Source organism: Coccinella septempunctata, chromosome 2, assembly GCF_907165205.1.
Source record: "Coccinella septempunctata chromosome 2, icCocSept1.1, whole genome shotgun sequence".
NCBI lineage: Eukaryota > Metazoa > Arthropoda > Insecta > Coleoptera > Coccinellidae > Coccinella > Coccinella septempunctata.
The window spans coordinates 24,331,270-24,352,676 of record NC_058190.1 but is presented as its reverse complement, the minus strand read 5'-3'; the positions used below and the strand labels follow the sequence as shown (position 1 = coordinate 24,352,676).

Below are 21,407 nucleotides of genomic sequence, written 5' to 3'. Positions count from 1 at the left end.
AGATATATCTTATGCAGTAAATTATGAAAGTCGTGCTACTGCAAATCCGAGCAATGAAGATTTTCAGAATGTGAAAAGAACAATGAGATATTTGAGAGGACTATTAACACAGCAATTCATTACTCATCGAAAAGAACAGAAGACAATATAAAAATACAAGTTTATTGCGATGCAGATTATGCTGGTGATAAAAGAGACAGAAAAAGTACAACAGGATATGTAATCATGTTTGCTGGTGGACCAATATCATCGTGTTCGAGAAAACAGAGTATTGTGGCTTTATCAACTACAGGAGCGGAGTACATCGATGCTGCAGAGTGCTGCAAAGAAGTCAAATATCTAAAAACAGTCATAGAAGAATTATTGAACACAGATATGCAAGTCATAATGCATGTTGATAATCAAAGCGCAATGAAACTGATTAAATCTGGTCAAATGAGTCGCAATAGTAAACATATAGATGTACGTTATCATTTCATTAGTGAACAATTCAAAGAGGGATGGTTTCAAATACAATATTGCAGTACAGAAGAACAAGTTGCTGATATCAGGACAAAACCTCTGATGAGTACCAAGTTTGATTACTTCAAGAGAAAGATTGTATTCGCCATTATTATGAATTGAGGAAATTTGTTTCTATTTCAATAATTTTATATTTGAGTATTTTGTCATTAAGGGAGAGTGTTGAATTAGATTCGATAATGACAAAATATAAATCAAGTAGGAAGTTTGGTCAGCTTTCAGAAAAAGATCAAGTGTGCTTTTTGACATCTGTCAATAAAAAAAAATATAAAAATAAATGTTGCTGAATAAACAGAGTTACGAACTTGTGAATCTCTTTTATTAAATACAGAGTGAAGCAAATATTGAAATATTTTCTATAAAAATAAAGGCGACGTTAGAGATTGAGGTAACTTCAGAGGTATTAAACTCACATCGCACAATCTCAAGATTTGGGAGCGTGTCTTGAGTAAGCGCCTCAAGAGCCTGATAAGTCGGACAGAAAATCAGTATGGGTCTACTTCTGGGAAGGGAACCACCAAGCTGGACGGAAAAACTCTTACAAGAGTTTAGATACCTGGGCTCTGTTATTTCTGAGGATGGCACGATAACGGCTGATATAAATCACAGAGAAACATCTGGATGGAACAAGTGGCGTGAACTGTCGGGCACCCTCTGTGACCCGAACAAAAGGCAGAATCTACAAGGCTGCCGTTAGACCGGCTTTACTATACGGTAGCGAAACATGAGGTACAAGACGAATGAATGAACAAAAACTGCATACTACGGAAATGCGCATGCTTCGATGGGCAGGGGGGTTACACTTAGAGATAGGGTTCAAAATATGTCCGGGTAGCTTCAAGGTGGCACCACTTACCGAAAAATTGAAGGAATCCAGATTGATATGGTTTGGACATGTGATGCGTAGACCGGAAGATCACGTAGTGAAGAAGTGCCTTTCCATGGCTACTAAGAAGAGAGGGAGAGGCAAGTCCCTGAATACCTGGATGACGAATGTTCGGAGGGACATGAGGGAGTTGGGCCTGTCAGCTGATGACGCTTATCGGCGAGATGAATGGCGCCTCAAAATGAGCAAAGCCGACCCATCATAACGGGAAAGGGATAGGACAAAGAAGAAGTGGCTACCGTTTCGTCTCGTCGAGTAGAACCTCACTTTTCTGGTGCCACCATCGTTGTTTTACCTGCATGGGCTATCTCCGATGGGATTCCTCACTGCTCCAATTTTGCGTCGGTTATTTCACCAGAAGTTGTATGTCCTTTTCCTAAGGCACCTGCTAGAATCGAAAACTATCGTGGTAAAAGAAAAAAATTCTGACAGAAACACCTGAGAAAGAAGCACTGAAACAAGGAATGATAGAAAAGACAACAAGCAAACAGAAAAAGAATGTTATGAAAAAAGTTCTTGGATGTTGCGGAATCTAAAAAAATTAACACAAAGTTGACATCAACTAAAAAAATGATCAAAAATAGAGTCGTACAAAAACAAGACACATCTGTAGTTCATTATGTTGGTTTGATAAAACAAAAAAATAAAGCTGGCACCTTTGAAATACAGTTCTTAAGAAAAAAAGGGCAGAAATTTCAGTTTTCCCCTGTAGATGATGTCGGCAATGTTGAGTTTAAGGACGTAGTTCAGAAACTACAACGTCCTGTTACCGCCAGGTACTGGAAGAACCTCATCCTCGCTATATTTTCATTTCAATTATACGCGATATAACAGAAGTTAGTCACTTTTCGACGCAAATCTGTTTTGTGAATTATTCGACTGAATAAAATTAATGGTGCCTACACCATGAATTCTTGGTCTTTATACAATGCCTACATGGTTCAGCATCCACCAAAAATATTTTTTTGGCGTTTGTTAACTTCCTATCTTCATAATATCCTTAATGATTCCTCAAACCATCTATTTTATCTGCAAGATAGGATGTGTGAGTGCATACACATTACTCTGACGTGACGTGGGAACATGTGGGTCCACGTCATAATGCGCATGATTCAAAAATCTAACAAAAGTTTTTTCGCTGAAGCGTTCAAATTGGTCCGACGTGACGTAGGAATGCATTGGATAATGGGATCTGAGGTGGCTATACAGATCACTCTGACATGACGTGTAACCACGGGGGTTTTGCGCTTGAGCGTTCAAATTGCTCGGATGCTAATTGCACACACACACCGATTTTGGACGGCCCGCAATGAAATCGATCTATATTTTATCGATAGCAGTTGCGAGCACACTAACTGGATTTTTACCGTCCAAACGATCAGCCTGAGCCTAGATGCACCGATTTTGGACGGCCGATTTTATATCGGTTTATATCTTTCTCGAGTTCAATGGTAAACAATCGGTGCGTGTACAAAAGTATAGTTAGTCACGTACGTCACTACATCCCGGTATTGGACGGTTGCTCACCGGCATTTTACCGGCACCGATCCTGATCGGTGCCGACCACTGGGTCCCGTTCCCACACGTAGTTCACTATCGGAATTTGGACGACCAAAATCGGTGTGTGTGCAATTAGCCTTACGTGACGTTGGATAATAGAATTTGAAGCAACACGCCTTATGACGCTAGAAACGATCTAGATATTTCGTCAGTAGTGGGAAGGCGTCAGAAGCGCGAATTGGTTTCTATGGTAACGTTTCTAGTATTTTTCGAAAATGGAGGAAATATTGATAGAGTATGTTCGGGCAAATCCGGTGCTGTAAGACCCTTCACTCGGGGAATATCGAAACCAGTATTCAAGAAGAGAGGGTTGGAACGAAATAGGAGAAAAACTCGGCACTCCAGGTTAGTGAAAACAATTATGAGGTCCCTAATATCAAAGTGTTCCTATTTGAGTAAAGCGCAAAAAACGGCTACGTCCATATTGTTTTATATTTAAATGCTTGAGTAGTTTCTAACGGAATAGAATACTAGACTCCATTGAAGAATGGAGTTATTATGCCTAATTCTTTTTGAACCCTCCACTCTACTTTTGCTGCTATTATCAAAGCAAAAACAGAAAGTTTGTACTCATACTATACTTTGTTTAAAAAAAAAAATTTTTCGATTTTTCATTTTTTCATCTCTTTCAATATAGTAATTAATAATGAAAATGTTTCATTATAAGACTAACAATTCATCAATATTTGAAGCTTTCTTATTTTCCTTTTATTATACTCGTCTGATTTAAAATTTTGATTGGCATATTTCACTATGTAAAATATTCTCATCCTTATATACAAATTCAGCAAATAATTATGGGGAAACTGTGGATAAGGGTGCTCAAAAAGGATAACTCTCGATAATTCGAAAAGCTTTTTAGCAGGCATTTCTGTAGACACTGATCGGACGTTGGATATCAGTGTTTCTTCTAAGGTTGCTACATAGATCACGAAAGTGTCGTCTGGCATCAACAATTTTCCAAAATTGGCGTCCGCCACCCTGCTTTACTTATCAGCAGTACCTGCATAAATAAAGCTCTTAACAATTGAGGACCCTAATATCAAAGGCGTCAATCTCCACCGTGTTCCTGTGAATAAAGCGCAAAAAACGGCTACGTCCATATTGTTTTATATTTAAATGCTTGAGTAGTTTCTAACGGAATAGAATACTAGACTCCATTGAAGAATGGAGTTATTATGCCTAATTCTTTTTGAACCCTCCACTCTACTTTTGCTGCTATTATCAAAGCAAAAACAGAAAGTTTGTACTCATACTATACTTTGTTTAAAAAAAAAAATTTTTCGATTTTTCATTTTTTCATCTCTTTCAATATAGTAATTAATAATGAAAATGTTTCATTATAAGACTAACAATTCATCAATATTTGAAGCTTTCTTATTTTCCTTTTATTATACTCGTCTGATTTAAAATTTTGATTGGCATATTTCACTATGTAAAATATTCTCATCCTTATATACAAATTCAGCAAATAATTATGGGGAAACTGTGGATAAGGGTGCTCAAAAAGGATAACTCTCGATAATTCGAAAAGCTTTTTAGCAGGCATTTCTGTAGACACTGATCGGACGTTGGATATCAGTGTTTCTTCTAAGGTTGCTACATAGCTCACGAAAGTGTCGTCTGGCATCAACAATTTTCCAAAATTGGCGTCCGCCACCCTGCTTTACTTATCAGCAGTACCTGCATAAATAAAGCTCTTAACAATTGAGGACCCTAATATCAAAGGCGTCAATCTCCACCGTGTTCCTGTGAATAAAGCGCAAAAAACGGCTACGTCCATATTGTTTTATATTTACCTGCTTGCGTAGTTTCTAACGGAATAAAATACTAATAATGAATAATGTAGTTATTATGCCTAATTTCTTTTTCGTTTTCGAAAAAATGAGAAAAAATGAATGGAGAATGCCGTGTTTGATACTGACTATTGGATTTTGCCGGATTTGATACCAAAGGTTCTACTGAAATGAGTTGGGATCTGAATATCAAGCGTTTTGAAAAAGAATCACGAATAGAATAATAACAATATTGAAATAATTCCAAGAAAACGTGTAATCAAAAATATTTTTATTAACATAACATATTTATTATACATACACAGAGGGAGTTTCTTTGATAAATTCACAGGTTTCTCCTTCTGCTGCTGATTCTTCCATGTCTGGCAATGCGTTTTCTTTTTTCTGGCCTGCTTGCCCTGACTCGAGAGTTTCATTAGAAAGGATTTTTGCATAAAAATATAGTTCTTCAATTGATTTCCAGGTAGTCCAAAAGTTTGTCATCATATTTAAGCTTCAACATATTAACTTGTTTCAGACCACTTTTTATGATGACTGGTTCAATCATGTGAAGGGTTTTTCCTTTTCTTAGTACACATTGGAAGGTTTGCAACGGCGAACTGAATTGACGCTCGGAATTCAGATGAATTACGAACGTCACGACACACATGTGCTGATTGACCAGAACGGACATTGCCGGCTTTGATTCTAAGCGGGTCTTGGAGATTGCCGGGTTTGATTCTCAGACGAAGTTTGAAAGTGGTTTTTTAATGGGATATAGCCTTTCTTGACACACGCGAACCATATGTTCAGATGTAGCGCGAAAAATTGAGAAATATTATGTATTTAACTCAATTTCGACCAAAAATGGAGATTGCCGACTTTGATACCAGGGTCCTCTTATGTTTGTCCATAGGGTATTTTTCATAATTTATAGTGGTTCGATAGGCCCATTATTGATAAAATCGTTATTATAAAAATTTCCAGATAAGCATATGAAAGTAGGTTTTATCGAATATTGAACTGAATTTACTGTCCGTGTCACGGACCAACCCTACCCTTTCGAATGGAATGCCATTGCCAAAGACTAGCTGCTGAACCATGTTCAGAAAAGAAGTATTTTTTGAAATTATCTCTGATGCAGGCCGCTCGTCTTACGAAATTTCTACGAATGGGTTCGATGTTGAATATCACCATGAATGTGTTCATTTTCCATTCGGATTTCTTCTCCAAAAGTTAAAATGTGTGTTACTGTATTCCGGAGCATGTTGTGTAGACAGGTCGCAGCTTAAAAGATGAAATCAGCAGTTTCTGGCTTCAAAAATATTCTCCATCGCCCAGCTACGCATTTCTACAGTCCGTCGAGCTCTCGAATGGCGATAGTTGTTCTCTTCGTTACTTGTAATGGCTGCTTTGCTGTATGGGCGCATCAAATATGTTGTTCGAGGAAGGCCCCATCTGCAACAATTACATTAGGAATCTGTTCCAGAGCTGGTAATAGCTCTTTGTCTTTTGGAATCCCATATTTTTTGGTTTCGAATCTTTTTCCCATCTCATATTTCTCAAAAGTTTCTCCATCGCTGCTTTTGCGGTAAGCTCCAACGTCGACAAACGTGAATTTGTAATTTGCATCTACCAACTCCAATAAAACAATGGAATATGTTCCTTTGTAGTTGTAGTACAATGAACCAGCACCAGCTGAACATCGGATTTGAATATGCTTGCCGTCCAATGCTCCCATGCAGTGTAGATAATTCCACTTCTCATCATAATCCTTGGCGATCTGTTCCCATTCGTCTCTGTTCGGTTCTGGCATGTAAATCGGTTGAAGAGTTTTCCAGTTGACCTCGCAACACTCTCTGCCGATTTCTCCAATAGTTGAAAATCCAATCCGAAAAGAAAATCCCAATGTTCTGTAAGAACAAGTACCTGAAAGCAGTGCAGAAAATTGCTTATTCATTGAATTATCAACCACTTCCTTCGAAACTAGGCGACCTTTTATTGTCCTTTTGAGTAGAAGGTGAATAAATGACTAGCTTCTCCAAGCACTAAGCTTACTTTGTTCTAGGGAATGAATGTAAATAAAATTGGAATAAACTACCGAATTCATACATCTAGGCTAAACACCGAAGAACCACAAAATCAGGTCAGACAGCAAAGAGTTTATGAAAATGGAAATTTGAAGATGAAATGGCCTTTTTTAATGCAACACTTGAGAAAAGAAAAACTCGAGGAAATGCCGAAAACAGCCTCAATAATTACGATGGTTATGGAACACTGAAGTAAATTGGGTTTTCTTCTCTCGAAGAAACAAATTCACAAGTCGTCTCGCCAGAAAGTTTAAAATCAAACCCACCAAGAGCCGACTTATTGCAGAGTGCAATCACTCAAATGGCGGTAATCATCGGCTATCCCACAGCCAATTCATATTCTCCAACATATTTTGCGCAACCTTCTGCGAAGCCTATAAAACCTTGTTTGGGGAGGAAACGTTTGTCGTCATCCGCTTCAATTGTGGAGGACAATCAACGCTTGCGGTCCCAAGTGATGCTTCAAAGTATACCCGCTGTATCAAGAAACGTGGACGATGAATGCGAACTTTTTTTCCAAAGCATGGCAAAAAATGTTAAAAAATTGCGCTCTAATGAGCAGATACGGGTGGAAATGGAAGTGAGCAATATTAGTCCGGGAGGTGGTGTCACTTTTTTATTAGTGATTTATCTGCAACTCAAATGTGATTAATTAGAGAGTTGCACTATTACTGTACTCGAAATCGAAAGTCAGTCAGCGCGACCGTGGTGGGCATGGGCGTGGGAGGCGGTGAAACTCGCCGGAAAAATCTCAAAAAAAAGTGATTGATCTTCACGTGAAACTTTGTAATAATGTAAAATATTCATGATTATGAGTGAAAATGGGCGTCAGTCACTTTCCCGATGGTGGAAACATCGTCAGTCAGGCGGTTGAAGTGGTGGGAAAAATCTGAAAATGACCCATCTTCACTTGAAAATTTAAAAAATGATTATTTAAATCAAATTGAACGTCAAAATGGACGTCAGTCACGTTTATAGTGGTGGATTCTGCTTCAGTCAGGCTTCCAAAGTCAAGGGTAGTGACTAGCTTCCTTTGGCGCCCTGCACCTTATGCAGTTCAACTGACGCATATTCCACCGGCATCGTGCAGGCTGACGATTATTTATCGAGTGTACATAACAATTACTTGTTTATACAGGGTGTTTCATCATAAACTGGACAAACATATATAGTGGGTAAATGACACCGGGAGAATCACTTCTGCCTTATGACATATACCCCGTGTGCTCAGTTATGTATAAACCACAAAGTAACGGTTCTGGTCACCTCGGAGTATTTTTGAGTGCGCAATTCAGAAAAGATGAAGAAATGAAAAAAAAATTTCCAAATGGCGGAAAACCTTCGATGTTCGTGATTTTTCTTTTGGTTTCCAAATTGAATTTCATTTTCTGAATGAATACAATTTTCGAACAATTTCCTTGTAGTTTCCTACAATCAGGAAACATTTCAACAATTTCGAGGTTTCATTTCTTAGAAACGCGTCATAAGGCTTATATTCAAACTTCGGTCACGTGATTCATGTCGTCCGATTTTCAGGTAGTTTCGTATTCTTCCTTTCCCTTGTAAATTCATCCTTAATTGTCTTGTTTATATCCACCTGATCATCGGAAAATACAGGAAATACTCTGATTTTTATGGGTACGAAACATGACACACTGATACCATAGCCTCCCCAGGCATCATACAGTTAAAAATGAGTCCCCACCGAGTTATATAGGTATCAAATTATAAAACCATTTGCCCTGTCGCTTGAAATCAATGATTGTAAAATCTTTCAAGAGAGAAGCTAAGTTCCTTTTAACTAACAGGTAATACTATAGTGTGGAGGAGTTCCTTAAGGAGTCCATTTGTTGAGTTTGTTATTTTTTTTCTCTTGTATTTGTCATCATATATGACTTGTCCTATACATTTCTTAAGGGTCCAAAAGGATCAATAAATTTTATTTATTTATTTATATGATGAAACACCCTGTATAAACAAGTAATTGTTATGTACACTCGATAAATAATCGTCAGCCGGCACGATGCCGGTGGAATATGCGTCATTCGATCTGGATAAGGTGCAGCGCGCCAAAGGAAGCTGGTCACTGCCCTTGACTTTGGAAGCCTGACTGACGCAGAATCCAGCACTATAAACGTGACTGACGTTCATTTTTACGTTCGATTTGATTTAAATAATCATTTTTGAAATTTTCAAGTGAAGATGGGTCATTTTCAGATTTTCCCCACCACTTCAACTGCCTGACTGACGATGTTTCCACCATCGGGAAAGTGACTGACGCCCATTTTCACTCATAATCATGAATAATTTACATTATTACAAAGTTTCACGTGCAGATCAATCACTTTTTTTTGAGATTTTTCCGGCGAGTTTCACCGCCTCCCACGCCCATGCCCACCGCTATTGGACTGACTGACGCGCGGACCTCATATGTACAAGTGGAGAACTACTCATCCTAAAAAATTCGTGTGAAGATCGATCACTAGTTCAAAAGTGACGCCACCTCCCGGACTATATTGTTTTGGGGACAGCGTTGGAAGCCGTACGTAGGACATCATTTCACGAGAACTCAGCAATTAAGCAATACTCCTCTTCACCAGGGCCGTCGCGAGTAATTTTGGCCCCTGAAGCAAAAAAATTTTTGGCGCCCCTGCCAGAGAAAGAATTTTTTCTTTCTTGAATGAGTGCGTAAAAAAAATTAAATTCAAGTGAATGAGGGATATTGAAATGTGCTATTATATAATACATATTTCACTTAGTGTTTCCAAGGTTTTTGAATGTGATAAAACAGCAAAAAAGAAATCTAGTTTATTCATACATAATCAAAAAATATCGTACACATAATTTACAAAATAACAAAACAAAAAATTAGTTTATTTATAACAAAGGATGAAAAAAAAAAATATATCACATTTGTTAATGAGATAGGAACTGTAAAAAAATCGTCATCACATAAGCATGTCTAAACCTACATACATAAAATATGAAAAAGCACATGGAATTTGTAGAAACTAAATGCATATAGCATTAAAATTTTATTAGGATTAGAACTAAGATAAATCACAGTATTTGTACCTTTCTAGATTTAATCCTGGCAAAATCATCTATAATATTTTCAAAATCTATTTTTGAACTAATTGTGTGTTCAATAGATATTATTGCCAGGCCCGAAAGTCTCTCCTGATGCATCGCGGAGCGCAAATAATTTTTTTAATTTTTGATTTAGAAAAAGAACGTTCTCCACTAGCTACAGTTACCGGCATTGTAATTAGTATCCGATGAACAATAACTATATTAGGATAATTTTCAGATAGATTACCCCCCTCCAAATAATTCAGCAACTTGATAGGTGACATTTTAGATTCCAACGTGCTGCTCAAAAGAAGCAATTCTGTGCTGAGATTTCTAGGCTCAATGTCATTTCCTAACTGCTCGAAGAGTCCATTGCAATTTTGCATTATGTGCTCTGGTGATTTTGTAGCTAATGCCTTAACGTCGTATAAGAATTCAATCAATGAGCTGAAATTTTTTTTGAGGGTCTGCTATCGGTGTATCTCTTCCTTCATATTGAAAAAGCCATGTTTTCCTACGAATGCGGACTTCTCTCTCAGATTCGAATTCAGGGTTTATTTCCATATTATCTGCCATTTCTTTAGCAGAGCAAAGCATTTGCTCGAAACCATCAGCTCTCTTTGCCAAATATTCTGAGACTTTGTTCAGCTCGCTAACGCAAACATTTATTATCATACCTGGACTTTGCAATTGCTTGGAAACGTTATTGATACGAACTAAAACCTCGTACCAAGTAACTACTGAACAAATGAACTTGAAACATGAAATTTTCAAAGCCAAATTTTTGCTCTTACTTCTGGTATCGCCATCATTCTCATCATTCGCTGCTATTTCACGAAGAGCATCATATATTTCCCCTAACTGATACCTTAGCGGCGTAATAGCATTTATTCTACTTTCCCATCTAGTGGTACTGAGACCTTTTAGAGTTAGTGCTAAATTGTGTTTTTTTCAAAATCCCTCACCTTTTAGTTGAACTAGAAGAAAATACGAAGATTTCTTGGACAATTGAAAAAAATTTGATATTTCACCAGATTTACTAGCTGCATCGTTAATAACTAAATTCAAAGAATGACATGAACAAGGAACGAAGAAAGCTTTCGGGTTTTCATTGAGAATTCGTTTCTGCACACCAGAGTGAACTCCTTTCATATTAGAGCCATTGTCATAACCCTGTCCCCGAATATTTTTCAAATCTAGGCCTTAAACTTCAAGTTCTCTTAGTATAATACTAATACCACCTCTCCGGTGGTTTTTTCTACTGGTAGGAATTCAATAAAATATTCTTTAGGTGTGAATTCTCCTCCAACTTTTTTGTAACAATCCTAATCACTAAGGACATTTGTTCCGTACGACTCGTGTCAGGTGTGCAATCCAGTATTATACTAAAATATTTAGCTTCCTTGATTTTGTCTACTATGGTTTGACGTACTCTTTTTGCCATTATGGAAATGAATTCATTTTGAGAATCATGACTCAAATAGTGAACACTACCAGGACGTTTTTCAATTCTTCTTAAATGTTCTCGTACTACTGGGTCGAAAATTCCTAGCGTTTCCATGAGTTTCAAGAAGTTTCCGTTTTCTTGTTGGAATACTTTATCTGATGATCCCCTTAAAGCGAGCATTTGGGATGCACATAACTCAACTACTGCAACAACTCTATGCAATAATTCTCTCCAATACTGTCTCTCTATATTCATTAGTCTTTGGTGTTCATGATCAATCGTCTTTTCTTTTTTAAGCCTAGTGTCGAGCTCCATCCATTTATAAAAGCATTCCATATGTTTTATAGAAGCTTCGTGGCCTTTCAAAGATCTGGAAATATTTCTCCAGTCACGATAACCCTTCCTTGACCAATTCAACGCGTTGATATCGGAGATTTCGAATAAGAAGCAGCAAAAACAGTAAACGGAATCAGTTGAAATGGAATAAACGAGCCATTTTCTAGGAAAAAGTTCTCCATTAGCCATTTCTCTGTCATAAAAACCATTCGAAAAATGCCTATTTTCTGATAGTGGAAATTTAATCGTGCAAATTTGACGTGGACCCCTCTCAATAAGTATTTGGCGATAGGTGTTTGACATCCCAATGGCAGGCCATTTTGAAGGATCCTCAGAGACCTCTGTAACGTGGTCACCTCGGAGAAAACTTATCTCGAGCGCCAGCTATTCTTTTAAGGAAGAATAGCAAACCTACCAGAGTAGCTGCTAGTCGGAGACAGAGTTCGCTGTTATTTAGGATGGTAGCAATAACGAAGTAGTCAAAATCAAATTGTGTAAAAGTTTATTCACACCTTCGGAAACTGATTATATGTACAAGGGAGATATATGTAGGTATGAAATATGAGCGAATCTACAAGCGAACATACATTCGGGAAATTCTATCCGGTCACAAGCACTTTATAAAGTTTATACCGGGTGCAGTGAAAAATCAAAGGTTCAATAAAATGCGCCAACCAGAACTGACGGAATGAATACTAAGGACTTGCTATACGGTATCGGGATGTAATTGTATTTCTCCAGAAATGAAACACAACCAGGGCGGATCTAATCGAGACTTTTCTTCGCTACCCCAAGGGCTATAACGCACCATGACTGATAGCGAAGAAAAGGTCTATTGTTAGCGCAACCACGGGATTTCACTGACTACGAGCGGTATCTCTTATTCTCTACCCCAAGGGCTATAACGCGCCATGACTGATTGAAAAGAAGAGATTTCGGATTCAACACTTATGACGCGGACAGGGGTTGACGGGACTTTCCCTTCAGTACCCCAAGGGCTTGCGCACCGTGACTGATAGCGAAGGGAAAAGTCAGATTCGCGAAACAGGGTAAAGAACGATAAAATATAACAGAAAGCGATACAGTACAGCAGTGTCGAAGTCAAAGAGGTAACCGGTGTAGGTCTAACAAAGAAACTGAACGGTACAGACGGGGACCTACCTCCTTTGTTTCAGGCACTCGCGAAAAATCAAAGGAAAGAAAAAAAAACTAAAAATTAATTCTTAATAGTACTGATGCAACACAAAATTATTCTTAAACGGCGAAACTCAGAAAATACGGAAAACTAACTGAAGTAATAGAACAGAATCTAAAGCAGAAGTCACCACGTCAAAAACTGAAATCAAAGAGCGAAAAGTCAAAAGTCGGAGTACTGAAGTAAACGAGCAAAAGTGCCCGTCGCGGGGGGAAATTTGCTTTTATAGGCAAATCCCCCCTCACGGTAAAAATCTGAAAATTCCAGAATGCGACAAGAATAAAAAACGTCGTCAGCTCCGGTTTATCGCATATCAATATCAGAAAAACTTCAACGGCATGCAAGAAAAACAACGTGAAACACAGATAAACGGTTTTTTTACATTTACTCTGCCCATCGGAATGAATGCACTGAATATCGGAGAATTCAAATATTTTCAAAGACGGAAATATAAAAACGAAAGGAATGCACTAAAATGAATTCCAATTTCCCTCAGAAAACTGGGGTTCATTACACCTCTTGAATTTGAGAGTCTACAGATGACGATGTTGTTGGTAAGTGAAATCCGTCATTAAATACTTCTTCTTTTGGAAGATCTCCGACTTGACTCTCTTGGTTCTCACCTGAAGTAGGTGTAGGAAGTGACTCGAGTGGTGATGCCAATAACTCACTTTCAGAAGAACCTTGGTATACAGTACTTTGGCAAGCTTTTGCCCCATCAGATTGTTTCAAAAATTGATTCAAAGCTCCTGCCATTTTTGATTTTTCTAGCGTTTTCACTAATCGCTTCTTCCTAAAGTCGTTTCCACTGCGTTTTTTTTTCTTTTTTCTGACATTTTGATCTACGAAATAACAAAATGTTAGTCCACATGCCTGCTTTTGCAGAAAAGTCAAATCGAAATTTAATGTATATCTATGTTGTTAGTTAGCATAATAGTTTTGTTACTTTTTCCGAAGATCGAATAATACACCTTGATTAATCAACTGATTTATTTCTCCAACTCTACAACATGCCAAGCCGATACTCGATACACATCTGTCCGCGGCCGGAAGATTACGGCGTTATCGCAAAAAATATGTCAAATACATAAAAGGAAACATAGAAAACAAAATGATATACAGAGTGGCTCAAACATTACCACCCACTTCATTTTATTTTATAAAATGATAGATTCAAAAGCACTGTCGTGACAAGAAAATGCAACATACAGAAATACATATATGTGAATATGACCTTAACAAGCACCTTTACAAAGCAGTACCAGCTTAGTTATAGGTCTTATTAGCTCAGTAGTAGCAGTACGTATCTTTACAACTCTAACTAGTTTATCGGACCCAGGATAAGTATCAATTACCTTGGCAAGAGGCCACTTAGCAGGCGGACAATTTCCATTCGTTAAAAGAACGAGATCACCAGCTTGAATTACTGACTGTTCAGTTTGCCACTTGTACCGCGTTTGAAGAGTTTGCAAGTACTCTTGAGACCATTGTCTCCACCAATCTTGAAGCATCTGTTGAATTTGTTTCCAACGCTGCATAGGAGGAATTTTTTCATCTGAAAGAGAAGGTTCAGGTACGATGTAAGAAGCGGACTGTATCAAAAAATGAGCAGGAGTCAGTGACTGGATATCTGACAAATCCTCGTACAGCGGTAAAAGTGGACGAGAGTTCAAACAGGCCTCGATCTGGGTTAAAAGAGTGTAAAACTCCTCGAACGTAAGTGTGTGACTTCCCACAACACGACGTAAGTGGTGTTTGGTAGACTTTACCGCAGCCTCCCAAATGCCACCAAAATGGGGAGCAGCTGGTGGGTTAAAATGCCATTGCGTGGATTCATCACTGAGTTTCTTGGTGATGTCTTTTATAAAAGACGATGATTTTTTATACAGCTCCTTGAGCTCTTTGTCAGCGCCAATGAACGTCGTTCCTTGATCACTATAGAGATCTGTGCAATGACCTCGCCTTGAAGTAAACCGACGAAAAGCAGCAATGAAATCGGCACTACTATAACCGGACACCAATTCGAGGTGTACGGCCTTCGTGCACAAGCAAATGAACACAGCAATATAACCCTTCAACGCAGTCTTACCCCTACCCTTGGAGGACCTTATGAGATATGGGCCGGCATAATCTACACCAGACTTGGAAAACGGCCTGGAAGGTTTTGTTCGGAAGGAAGGCAATGTACCAAGCTTCTGGTAACTAAAAGTACCACGATATCGGATGCAGGTTGTACATTCTCTCATCACCTTTTTTACTAGCTGTCTGCAGCGAATAATCCAATATTCCTGCCTCAAACTACTGATGGTTAGCTTCAAACCACCGTGCAAAGATTTAGCATGGGCATTTCGAATAAGAAGCAAAGTGAAGTAACTATCAAACGGTATTATCAACGGATGTTTTTCTTCAAAGTTCAAATTAGCGTTATGTAGGCGGCCATTTACTCTCAATAATCCTTCGTGAATAAAAGGGTCAAGTTTAGTGAGGGAGTTGGACTTAGAGAGTTGTTGGTTTTTCGAAAGAAAGTTCAATTCTTGATCGAAAAAGGTGCGCTGAACAATGTAAACACAAGTAAGTCGCGATCTAGTGAGTTCGTCAGTGGTTAATTCAGGAGAAGAGTAAACAGTTTCGCTGATAGAAAACCATTTACAGGAATTTGAAGTCAATCGAGCCTTCAATGATGGTACCTTGTTTGAAGTGATGCATATAAAACGCAGCACATAGCCCAGAGTTCGAACCAACTTGGTCAGCGAAGAGTAGTTTTCAATTACACTCCAAGTTTGAGGAACATCACTCTTACAAGAAACAAGAAGAGCACTCGCATTATCTCTTTCAGAATTGCTGTTTGATTCGACATTAAATAATAATGATAAATTGTGTAGCCAAGGTGGACCTGCCCACCAGAGCTCATGATCTATCAACGCTTTAGCACTAATTCCTCTAGAAGCACAGTCAGCAGGGTTTTCATGGGACTTGACATGTCTCCATGTGGCATGGGGACACTGTGAATGGATCTTGGAGCAGCGGTTAGCGACAAATACCGGCCAATGTGAAGGGTGCTTCTTTAACCAGCAAAGCACATCAGTGGAATCAGTCCACAGATGTACGCTGCATTTCTCCATAGAAAGTGCCCTGTGTACCTTTTTGACAAGTTTTGCAAGTAGTGTAGCTGCACATAACTCCAACTTTGGAATAGTGTGCAGTGGCTTCACTGGAGATACCTTAGTTTTAGCCTGCATAATGTGAACTTTTACTTGGTTCTCGAAGATCACACGCAAGTAAGTGACAGCTGAGTAGGCAGTCTTACTGGCATCTGCAAAACCATGAATTTCCACCACTTCTGCACTTGGATGATAACCTAACCATCTACTTATACGAATATTCCTCAGCTGAACTAATTCCCTATACCAAGTTATCCACTTGTTAGCTAATTCAGGAGGTATTTTATTGTCCCAGTCTATTTTGTGAAGCCATAGCTGTTGCAAGAACGACTTAGTAGTGATTATCACTGGAGCCAACCAGCCTAGCGGGTCGAATAATTTTGATGCCTTAGAGAGTATTGACCTTTTGGTCAAGCAGAAATCATCTTTGAGACTGTCAACATATATCTCAATGCAGAAAAAATCTCCACCAGTATTCCACGAGAGACCCAGCACATTGAAACAGAAATCGGAAGATTCATCGTTCAATGAATCTGCTCGATCCTCGGATGGCAGCTGATCCACCAATCGAGGATCATTAGAAAGCCACTTATGTAGCTCAAAACCACCCACTTTGCAAATTTTGATCAATTCGTTTCGCTTTTGTAACGCCTCTTCTAGCTCATAGCCTCCAGACATCGCATCATCCATATAGGTTTCCTCTTTCAAAATTTGGGCGCCCAATGGATAAGTTAATAGCTCATCCTCAGCAAGTTGTCGTCGTACTCTGTTGGCCAAAAATGGGCTACTGATCATTCCATATGTGACTGTTTGTAATAAGAATATTTTTATAGGTTGATCAGATTGAAATCGCCATAAGATAGCTTGAAAATACTGATCGTTTTCAGCTACTCGAATTTGACGAAACATTTGTCGAATATCGGTTGCAAACACTAAAGGGTATTTCATCCAACTCAGTATTAAATTGGACAAATCTGGCAATAGATTGGCACCTTGAAGAAGCACATCGTTAATCGAAAGATCATTCGCAGCTTTCGCTGAACCATTAAAGACCGTTCTCAGTTTCGCAACATTATCTTTTCGCTTTAAAATTCCATGATGGGGTAAGAAATAGTGGCAATCAGACATCTCGGAAAGCTCTATTTCCCTCATATGACCCGCCTCAAGATATTCTAACATGAAAGACTTGTATAATGCCTCAAAATGGGCATCCCTTTGAAACCGCTCTTCCATTTTAAGCAGCATGTTCCTTGCGATGTGGTATATATTGGGAAAAGTTAAACTTCGGGCACAATTTTTTAAGGGCAAATGGACTGTATAACGACCTGCCGCATCCCTGGAATGAGTCTCCAAAAAATGGTTTTCATTCGTCAACTCATCAGGGGTTGGAGGTTTCATATCATCAAAAAATTCCTCCTGGACCACAAACCGAGAAAACATATCATTCAATGAGGCTTCCGAGTCATTCAGATGTAACACAGTCGGTGAAACATATTCCCCAGGCATTGCCGTGTTACCGGACACTATCCAACCTAAGCTAGTGTTCATCGCAATGGGTTCATCAGTTTTTCCACGAATCAACTCTCCTCTCATGATTTTTGCATGGACTACGGCACCCAATAGCACTTCTACGCATCCTTTTTCAAGATAATTTGGATCGGCTAACATCAGAGAATCAAGATGACCCCACCGTGAACTATAATTCCAATTTGGGGAATATGATGAAATTTCTGGAAGTACAAATGCTTCCACTTTAGATGAGAAGTCAGAGATATAATGTGGTTTTAGCTCGAAATTCACAACTTTGCGACAAGTAAAACTGGTTTTGCCTCCTACGCCAGAAATGGGTAAAAATACTGGTCTGTACCTCATTCTTGACCTCTGACATAGGGATTCGGAAATAAACGAGGATTGAGAGCATTGATCAATCAATGCCCGAGCATAAGTTACAGTACCATTATCGCAGCAAATTTTAACCAGAGCTGTAGCTAGCAGTACTGTTGCAGGTGATCTACAGAAATTTACTGTAGACCTAGTCGATGGACCAGCAGAAGTAGTAAGATGATCCGCACCACTGGATGATGGCATTTCAGGGGCATTTTGAACGGTAAAATGAAGTGACGAATGATGCTTGCCCCTACAATATTGGCAACGTTTGCGAGACTTGCAATCCCGCAGAGTATGTAAGGATAAGCAGTTAAAACAACGTTTTTTGCTTACAACAAAATCTCTTCTTTGAGCTGGGGTCTTGTTTTTATAAACACCACAGTATAGAAAAAAATGATCCTTCGAACAAATAAGACATTTGTTCACACGACTCTCGGTATGAAAGGTCTTAGACGCCGGCAAAGCCGAGTTCACCGGCCTGGAATTAGAGCCTTTTTGCACAGAATCTGAATTACATTTTGGGCTGATTTTATGAGAAGTATCTTCTAACGCCTCCAGAATGGAAATTTGACTTTCGAGGAAACCAGACAAGAATTTGAAACTGGGAGGTTCGAAAGAAGCCGAATTGTTCCCAATGTGATTTTCCCAATGCTTTCTAGTTTCAGCTTCCAATAAGGACACCACCAAGTGAACCAAAATATCATCCCAGTTATCGACCGGGCGCTTGAGAGCTCTAAGAGAAGCTAGTGGAGTAGTTACTCCAGATAAAATTCTTTTAATTTCGGAAGATGCTTCCTTTCTCATTGGTTTGACAGCAAAAATAGCATTGAGGTGAGATGAAACTAGCCTGCGCTTATTTTCGTATCTGTCCTTGAGAGTATTCCAGGCTAACTCAAAATTATCTTCAGTGATAGCAAAACTGTCTATTAAACGCTTGGCATCTCCGCATAAGCTGGTTTTCAAATGGTGAAGCTTTGTAGCATTTGAAATATTTTGTTTCTTAATAACTAAAGTAGTGAACAAGTCTCTGAACGACTCCCACCCGCAAAAGTCACCACTGAATGTGGGCAAGGAAATTCTAGGAAGTCTTTCCATTTCATCGGCCTGCATAGCATTTGAACCGCTTGAAACCCGGGGACTACCCGACTTCGAAGTCTCTGGTTGCGAATCCAAAAAGGTTTGAAATTCAATTTTTCTCTGCAAATACAGTTCCTCGGTTGTATCGAAATAATTGTCTTTGAAATATGTAACAGTTTTTGTTTCAGCCGATTCCAGACGGAGCAAAGCATAATGATTTGATCCGAAGGTAGTCCACAATTTTTCCAAATTTTGAATTCGTGTTTTGCAACTACTCACATTCATCTTGCCAGCTCCCTCTTTCTTAAAGTTACTATAGGTACGATCAATTCTGCCATGTAAAATGGCCTGTTCAGTCAGCAATGCATCCATATTGAAATGAAATTTGCACAAGCGAGTAGATACTTAACAAGGTCCGACAAACTATCATATACAAAGCAATTCTGATGAAGAAGTGCTAATCATGTACACAACAAAGCCAATAAACACGAATATTTTCAAAAAAACATGAAATGTGCAATATGAAAGAAATATATGAATCAAACTAGCTTCCAACAACCAAGCAAATCTAATGATAACAATGGAATATCACTTTGTATCAAGTATTTAAAAAACCCCAAACAATATTTACCAAGAAATCAGAAAACACTTCTATGCAGCAGTTTAAATTCAATTAAAGTTTCAAATAATTGAGTAATCACTACTATGAACGATTGTTTAACGGCAACAATGTTATCAAGTACAAAGCAAAATTGTAAATTAAGGAAATCTCCACTAAGAATTATTTGAAATATGCAAACAGCTCAAAAATAAGAGATCTAAGAAAACGATTATTGGGAAGCAAATTTCCTCAAATAAGTTTCCAAAGCAAGCATTCTCCGAAAAGAAATACCAAATTATAATAAATCAAGTTTCAATCAATCAAATTCATAACAGTCTCTACAAGTAGAAACAGTAAAATTCAAGCACAATAGCTTCCTTTCAATAGCAGAACGAAAAAATATATAATTCACAATTTGATAATGCAAGCAAGTATATGGCAATTCAATAGCAGAATGAAAAAAATATATATCAACTTCACAAATTGATAATCTAAGCAAGTAAATTTCATTCAATAGCAGAACGAAGAAAAATATATCGAAGTCACAAATTGATAATGCAAGCAATTACGTAAATTTCAACAATTTCCTTCAGCCCCACAAATTATTATAACAACTGCGAAGCCAAAGCAAACTACAATAAAGCAATTAGTATATTTGTTCAAGCAAGCGAGCAGATCCTCAGCAGCAGAATTTGAATAAACAGCAAATTTTTATTCCAATGGTAATTCAAGTTTTAGCGAAGTTTAAAAGGAAATTATATCTGAAAAAACTCTCTTTTAAATAATTAAAACAAACTGTAATTGTTTATTCTGAAGCAAAGCATAAGTTTCATATTTTCAATGAAGTCTGAATAAGTCTCAAAATAACATCACTGAAGTTAAAGTCTCAAATTCAAAAGCGTTCAATTCACTATAGGCATACTAAATGTTCACAATCGTCGATTCCGTTTCGTCTCCTCGAAACAGGATGACACAAAACGGATTTTCAGCATGAATGTTTATTCCTCACAAATATGAAATGTCCATTATTGGATGCAGATAAATTTCCGAAATTCCGCATTAATTATCAGAAAAACTCTCTTATCCTACCTGGTTGCAGTTGTAAACAAGTTTTTCTACCTTATGGATAGCGGATTCGAGTTGTCGCAGTATCTTCGTAATAAAGGAATTACTCCATTTTCTTCAGAATGTGAATGTAACAATTTCTTAAACTCTTCTTTTCGTCTTTTCGAAGAATTCTAGCTTCAATATCCGGCCCGAAGGACCACTTAATGTTAGTTAGCATAATAGTTTTGTTACTTTTTCCGAAGATCGAATAATACACCTTGATTAATCAACTGATTTATTTCTCCAACTCTACAACATGCCAAGCCGATACTCGATACACATCTGTCCGCGGCCGGACGATTACGGCGTTATCGCAAAAAATATGTCAAATACATAAAAGGAAACATAGAAAACAAAATGATATACAGAGTGGCTCAAACATATGTGTATATTTACCTTTGGTTTTTGTCGCTGTAGGTAAATTAATTTATTTCTGGATTTCTTCGATGCCGATGAATAATGAAGTCCTGTATCTTATTTTCACATCCAAACCAAATGACACGACGAACGAACGAATAATGAGATTTGAATAAATGGGAATCAAGTGCGACCCATAAAATTGCGAGCTGCAAATGGAACGAACATTTGGTGCAACATGCATGCCGTAAAATTTTATGGCATTTTTATGGCCATTGCTGTTGGCCTGTGGGTACGCGCCTAAACAAACATCTGTTCCGCTGAATCTGAATAC

General features: G+C 38.2%; 3 protein-coding genes across 3 annotated transcripts; 1 reads left to right on the top strand and 2 right to left on the bottom strand.

The window, feature by feature from the left end:
* The first annotated feature begins 1,292 nt into the window (after positions 1–1,292).
* Positions 1,293–1,613, top strand: LOC123307102. The gene has a single exon (XM_044889312.1). The coding sequence runs from the start codon at positions 1,293–1,295 to the stop codon at positions 1,611–1,613; it is 321 nt and encodes a 106-aa protein (XP_044745247.1).
* A 4,559-nt stretch (positions 1,614–6,172) lies between these two features.
* Positions 6,173–13,639, bottom strand: LOC123307098. Its single transcript, XM_044889309.1, has 2 exons — positions 13,555–13,639; positions 6,173–6,672 (listed from the first exon to the last, which is right to left on the bottom strand). The coding sequence occupies exons 1-2, from the start codon at positions 13,637–13,639 to the stop codon at positions 6,173–6,175; spliced, it is 585 nt and encodes a 194-aa protein (XP_044745244.1).
* A 479-nt stretch (positions 13,640–14,118) lies between these two features.
* LOC123307093 lies at positions 14,119–19,380 on the bottom strand. Its single transcript, XM_044889303.1, has one exon. The coding sequence runs from the start codon at positions 19,378–19,380 to the stop codon at positions 14,119–14,121; it is 5,262 nt and encodes a 1,753-aa protein (XP_044745238.1).
* Between the last annotated feature and the right edge of the window lie 2,027 nt (positions 19,381–21,407).